General features: G+C 36.0%; 1 protein-coding gene across 2 annotated transcripts in view; it reads right to left on the reverse strand.

The window, feature by feature from the left end:
* galnt18b (UDP-N-acetyl-alpha-D-galactosamine:polypeptide N-acetylgalactosaminyltransferase 18b) overlaps positions 1–6,865 on the reverse strand; it is a 78,574-nt gene that overhangs the window by 7,885 nt on the left and 63,824 nt on the right. Inside the window, exons 9-10 of one of the 2 annotated variants that reach the window (XM_024294708.2) lie at positions 4,721–4,816; positions 385–549 (exon numbers count right to left, since the gene is read on the reverse strand). In XM_024294708.2, coding sequence (XP_024150476.1) covers positions 385–549; positions 4,721–4,816 — 261 coding nt within the window. Of the gene's footprint in view, positions 1–115; positions 550–4,720; positions 4,817–6,865 lie in introns of those variants that run through there. The other variant, XM_036210231.1, reaches the window with a different exon arrangement.

Genomic DNA, 6,865 nt, shown 5'->3' on the forward strand with positions numbered 1-6,865 from the left:
CGATTAATCGCGATTAAGAATTTTAATCGCCTGACAGCTCTAATTAAAACCAATAAAAAATATAATAAGGTAATAACATTTTTTAAAAAATCGAATTTTGCTTATGTTTTTTCCATGTAGTCAAGCCCAAAAATTACATTTTTGGTATCTAGCTTCACTAACATGTGCATTTCACTCTTTCATTGCTTCAACAGTTTTATTGCAAAACTTCTGGACTCATTTGTGTTTTTTTTTTTTTGTGGTTTGAACCACTTTGTGCAACCTTCTTTTGATAAAAAGGTGTTGCAGAAAAATTGTTTTATTCAACACAACAGTCATATTCAATATTCCATGTGACTGTATGATCACAAATGAGTTTTGGGAGTGACACATGAAGGTTGTCACCTGAGTCAGGAGCCAGTGGAGCTTCATGCGCTTGGCTGCAGCGTAGCTGCACTCAGTGAGGCGCGGCTTGCCGTTCACGTCCACCAGGCACTTGTTGTCGTCATCATCAATGGTGGGACTGAGAAGCCCGATGTGCAGCTCCTGAGTACGGGTGTAGTACACATTCTGAAACAAACGCCACATCAGGAAATTAGACGTACATTCAAACGGCTTCAGCTGACATTTGGAAAAGCACTCATCTAAGCTGCATGTGCCCACGTGTGTGCTCAACAATGCCCCAAATGAGGCCTGCTCCAGGCTTGCTTTTGTATATAATTGAGACATCCATGAGTTTTGTTTATTTACACTGAATAGACATTCTACTTTCCTGCATGAATGGATAACAAGCAGAATCCAGGCAATGCAAAGAAGGCCTCATTAAATCAGGAATGGAGAGAACACTGAATAATTAGGCTTTTGCAAAGGGGAAGGTTTATTAACATATTTTTCTTAAGAAAGCCAAATATTTGTTGATATTAAGCAAGTTGTAAATAATTTATTTATGTACTTTGTAAAGTATTTATTGGCAGGCAGTCCTTGCAGAGAGCAACAAATTTAGAAATTAGTGGTACGATGGATGTCTCATAGTACAACATGATATAAATTATTTTAGTAGTTGGTTACAGAATGCAATGGTGTACAGTAATTTAAAGATTAAAAAGTTAAAATCTCAACTTTCAAATACTGAAACATCTGTAAAGTAGTAAGAATGCACAGTAATTTCATTATTTGTTGTGGCACTCATGGAAAAGGATTCAAATAACCAAATAAATGGATGAATGCTGGAAGTTGAGTAAATGCTGTGGGGAAAGAATCCATAACATTTTGGAGAAAGGAGACTGAACTTATGTCGTTATTTTTAGAAAATGTCTGACCTCAAAATGATCTGTGGGAAATTTCAAGCTCATACTCTGTTGGTGGAACAAATGTCTCTGCTTTACCAATCTCTGCGGAGGGTCAAGGTCTAGACACACTGGGTGCAGACGCAGTACATCACACACACACAGCAGTGTTGCTCTGTCTGCCTGCGTGTGGTAGAAACACGGTTTGAGCTCATTCAACTAACCTGAGAGATCAGGAGTTTCTTCAAAGGTAAAAGGTAGTGGTTAGTTTTGAAAATCAAGCAGTTTTGTTTTTAATTCTTTTGGGCCACCTCACAAACTCCATGTTTGCAGTATGCAACCGCACAGACAAGAATGAGTCCTACTAATAAAGATTAAACCTTAAAAAAAAATGTACTTTTCTCATCCAGAATATGAGTGTCACTGTTCTACAATGTGAGCTTTCAGCTCAGACTCATTAAACTGATGCAGGTTGTGAAATTATGTTGTAGTTTTGTTGAAAAGTGCTTTAGCAGAATATCTGCTGTCAAACTGTTTGGATTTTGTAATCTATCTTGTATTGCATTGCACTCCCATGCAGAGCCATGCATTTGATTTCCCCCTAAATAAAAATGTTTGCACTTTTCATCGCTCTGAACTGCGTACAAAACCGTCTTCGTTAAGATGTTTTATCTATAAGGTGAACCATGTTTTGTGTAGGGGGTGTTGTCGGGCTTGAAGTGCCCTTTTATGTTGTGCTTGGAAAAGACCCCTCTGCATTTCTATATATATATAAAAAAAGTAAAACCGGCTTTTCTCTTTATGCTTGTTATTCCCAACCGCAGCTATTCAGCCTAAAATTCCTCAGAAAAGAAACAAAAGCCTGCAGGATGAAAGATGAAACGTTTCTAAGAATCAACAAGCTTTCTCTTAAAAAGTCTAAGGATTGCTGTGACTTCAGTGACTGAGAATCGACACTACACTGTCCCCCTCGGAGCAGTTTACTGAGATGTTTCTTTTAAAAAATGCAAAATCAAATAGACGGAGAGAAAAATAGAGTAAAAGAAGCTAAAGGCAAAGATCAGCAGTTTGTATGCTTAACTATTTTCTTCCTTGCATATTCCAATGCCCTGCACAGATTTATTTAGTGACCCAATGAAGGAGTGTAACGCCTACATTAGCTGGACCACACTATCTATCAGTGCACAGCGAAAAATCTCTCCTTCTTGTTCAGCTAGAGCAAGAAATGACACAGAATTGGCTTTTTTGTGAGATATTTGTTTATTTTTCATGTACTTTGCAGATAATCCTGTGATTGAGCTTGTGTAATATCATACAAATTATAATTAAATGCAAACAAAGAACCACTCAAATTGCCTCTTACATCATTAAAGGCTTAAAATCTACAAATTAATGAGCACAATTTAAACAAAGGTTCAGTAGTTGGTTGCAAAATCAATTGTAACCTTTGATGGTGAAATAATTTACTATAAAGAAAGTAAGTTGCAGAAAATGAATTCACTAAAATATTTTTCAAAAAAACATTAGATGGCCAATCTCTTGACTTATAAGTTATTCTCTATAGTTAATAAATGGAACACTGCTGAGGATGGATCATTATTAGGCTTTTGGATTTCAGTCACATATTTTTTTTTGCTTTATGATTTGATCATGCTCAAAATCCTTCCTGCTGAGTTTTGAGTTTCTGTTTTGTTTATGTTGTTTAACGTGGCAGCTGTTCCTGCCTGCAAGGCCATGAGTCTGTGGTTTCTGCTGTTGTTGGCCTTAAGTGCATGTGTCTCAATACATTCTGACTTCACTTGCTGCACTGAATTTCTGATGAAAATATTCTATGAAAAGCAAGCTTCTCTTCATGCTGTATGTGAACCTTTACAGGTTTGATCCTACGTCGGTGAGCTGTATTTACACGCTGCATCAAGTTAAAGCAGCAGAATGACAAATTTAATACAGTTTCTATACACCCATCATAAAATGTACAATATTAATTTGATGGTAATTCCATCCATCCATCCATTTTCTTGACGGCTTCTTCCCTTTCGGGGTCGCGGGGTGCCGGAGCCTAACCCGGCTACTGATGGGCGAAGGCGGGGTACACCCTGGACAGGTCGCCAGTCTGTCGCAGGGCCTCAATCACACACACATTCACTCTCACATTCACACCTAGGGGCAATTTAGAGTCACCAATGAACCTATGAAGCATGTTTTTGGACAGTGGGAGGAAGCCGGAGTCCCCGGTGAAAACCCACGCATGCATGGGGAGAACATGCAAACTCCACACAGAAAGGTCCCAGCCGGGAGTTGAACCGGGGCCTTCTCGCTGTGAGGCAAGAGCGCTAACCACTGCGCCACCGTGCAGCCCTTGATGGTAAGTAATTAATTAATTAATGTCACTAAATAAACAAAAAAGGTTCTTCTATTTGAATTTAGTCTGATTTAAGTCCAAGTTTACAGATTATTTCATTACAATTCAATCAAATTCAATGTAATGTCAATTTAAATTTGAATTTCTATTCCAGCATCAACTTTTTTTGTCGTCTACAAAACAGATTGTTCACACAGCAATTGAAAAAATCACTTAAGGTGGAATTTGCATTGACATTTTATAAAAGCTTAGATTGGAAAATTACCAAAAAGTGGTTTCAACTACAGAATGACAATAAATGCTCTAAAAATAATTCTTATTTTAGTTTAATGAAATGTTTCTAAATTAGATCAATTTAAAGTTATTAATATATATATAAATCTTAAAAAAAGACAAGAAAATGTAATTCTAAGTAGAATTTAAAGCAAGGGTGACTTTGAGTGTAAATAAAAATATCTATACTAATTTATTGGTTGAAATTGCAAAATAAAGATTGAATTCATAGGATGTAAAAAAAGTTGTTTTTTTATCTTAGAAGACAATAAAATCACACAGCAGCTATGTTAAGGAGTAAGTAGAGATGTTAGGAATGTGAAATTGTTTGCTAGATTTGGGAGAATCAAGTGATTTAAAGACATAATCTGAGATCTGAAAGAAAGAACTGCATAATCAGGGCTGACAATGACCAGCTCAGACGTAATGGAACGGAACAATCAGTATGAGCTGGAAGATGGAGGAGAAAATACATGATTATGGTGCTGTGCTACAATCTGAAGACACTTACAGATAATTGTTTTTTTGGAGATGAACAAGCTGATCAAGAAGTTTAGCAAGTTTGAAAGCAGATAAATAAAAATTATATTGTTTTTTTTAAGTTATACAAAAGACTAAACACTTGAGCAAAAATAAATGTGTGGTCTTTTGAAAATGGGTTTTTAGTGCTGTTGTCTCTAAGATTAACTGTAGATAAGACACTTTGAAACAGACTAGAGTAATATGTCCTATCATGCAAAAAAATGTTCAATCATATAAAAAAAAATAAGGATAACTTAAATGTACAGCAGTGGAGCTGTGTCAGAGTGAGGGTTCTCACCTGTGGTGTCATACCGTGACAGAGATACAAGATGGGGACGTTATCTCCATCTGGCCCCTGATCCAGACACAGGTCGCTCTTCAGAGAGTTTTTTAGCTGAGAAAAAAAAATCAGAATGTGTATGAGTTGTGAGTAAAATCATGTGTTTGAGAAAACTAGAATCATGAAGTTTAGTGAACTGGACATTAAACCAAACAATGAATATTAACCATAAAGATACATTTTCACTGCCCTCAGCAACACACACTCAAGCACCACTTCCATGGAAAAGCTATGTTAATCATCAAATATGTGTTTTGGGGTTCTGTGTTCAAAGCCCTCAAGTTCACACATCCCTGCGCAAGTTTCTATGACTGTTTTGGGGCTTTACGTTCAAAGCACACGGGCATTGAACGGACATTGAAAGTCAAACCATTTTAAACTTTGACCATTAAAGGAGATTTGGTAGTTTGGTAATCATAGAAGGGCCAACCATTTGAAAATTGATCATGGAGGAGAATTAATATTGTGGTATGTGCTCGACTGGAATAATATAACACCAAGTCTTTCATGTATTGGAATAGAGTCTCTTCCAACTGTAGATATGTGCTAGTAAACAGTAAAAAAAAGAAGACGAAGAAGCCCCTCTCTGCTCCTCCAGTGTGAACACCATGGGCTAACCACATATATTCAAGAATGCGCGTTTAGTGTGTTTAAGAACGTAGCATGAGAGAATTCAAATTCTAAAAGCGGCACAATAAATAGAAAAACACTACCATCTATTTTTATCAATCAATCAACCTTCCAGACCACATGTGAATCTGCTTTCTTTCTCCTCAACTTTAACTCACAGAAAATTAAGTTTCCATAAAGATGCAGCATCCAGAGGGGCCAACTGTTAATGCCCTATATGTTTGCAAGCTAAACTTCATAAGATATACTGAGATAAATCTAAAAATCTCTAACTTACTTTTATCCTCTTTTTGTGAAGCAAACATACTCTCCTTCACCATCATGACTCATACTTTCAGACCCTGAAGGTTACTCATGCTCATCGTGACAAAAGCACGCCTGATTGCAAGACACAAAATTCTCAGTGGGGAGCTGCGGGGATGGTGGTTAATGTGAGGAGTGAATTAGGCAAACAAGAACGATCCGAAAAATAAACAGCTGGGGATGATTTCAGCTTCTGTGGCTCTGAAGACGTCCCTTTCAATCTGATAATCAGTCAGCCCACAGGCGGGGCGTGCAGCCGTCAACGTCTAAATGTTTCCACTTCTGGTAAGAATTAAACAAATATGAAACACTGTGTCACTAGTAGAGAAAAAGACTCTGAGCCACAGCATTTAAAAGGCACATTGATGTAAAAGGGCATCCAAATATGGAGACAGGGTAATAAAATAAAAAATCATTTAAACGTCTATGGTATTGACAGAAATTAGGGGAGGGATAACCATTTTAATGTAGTCTGTTTAGTTTAGTTCAGCAACCAGCTATTATTTATATTTTATGAACGACCTCCTCCTTCTGTACAATTACCAGCATGAAGTCCAATGGGGCAGTTGTTTATGATATTGGGCTATATAAATAAAATTGAATTGAATTGAAACATAAACTGGAAATAAAGACAAAGGTTTGGTGACAGTGTTAGATAGTAGATGCCAACAGGATGCATTTAGAAATTGAATTATGGATAATTTGACTCAGTTAAATTTCCAATTTAAATAAACAGTCAGAAATTACAATATGATATAGGATATATTTTTTGCTATTTTCGAACCCACTCAAAACATTTTGTTTGTGCATTTTCCTTCACAGCTTAATTTATAAAAATCTATTTTTTTGGTATATTTATTTCTAATGATATAATTCTGTATATAATAATTTATTTGTACAATATTCAATTTTCTTCTTTAACCGAAACATCTTTTATGTAAGCATAACCTTGTAGTAATGCTCCTCTACATTAAATTATTACATTCATCCCGACGGTTTGCCACAGGTAGAAAAAAAATAATTGAATTTGTAAATAAACAACAAAGAAATTAAAGTTTTTAAATATAATGCTCAGATTATGTGAAATAATAAATAACCAAATTCATATGGGGAGCATCTTTTGTGTTTGTTAATAAATACTTAAAAAAAAAAAACCTCCATTATGTTTTT

Source organism: Oryzias melastigma, linkage group LG3 (genome assembly GCF_002922805.2).
Source record: "Oryzias melastigma strain HK-1 linkage group LG3, ASM292280v2, whole genome shotgun sequence".
NCBI classification, from domain to species: Eukaryota; Metazoa; Chordata; class Actinopteri; order Beloniformes; family Adrianichthyidae; genus Oryzias; species Oryzias melastigma.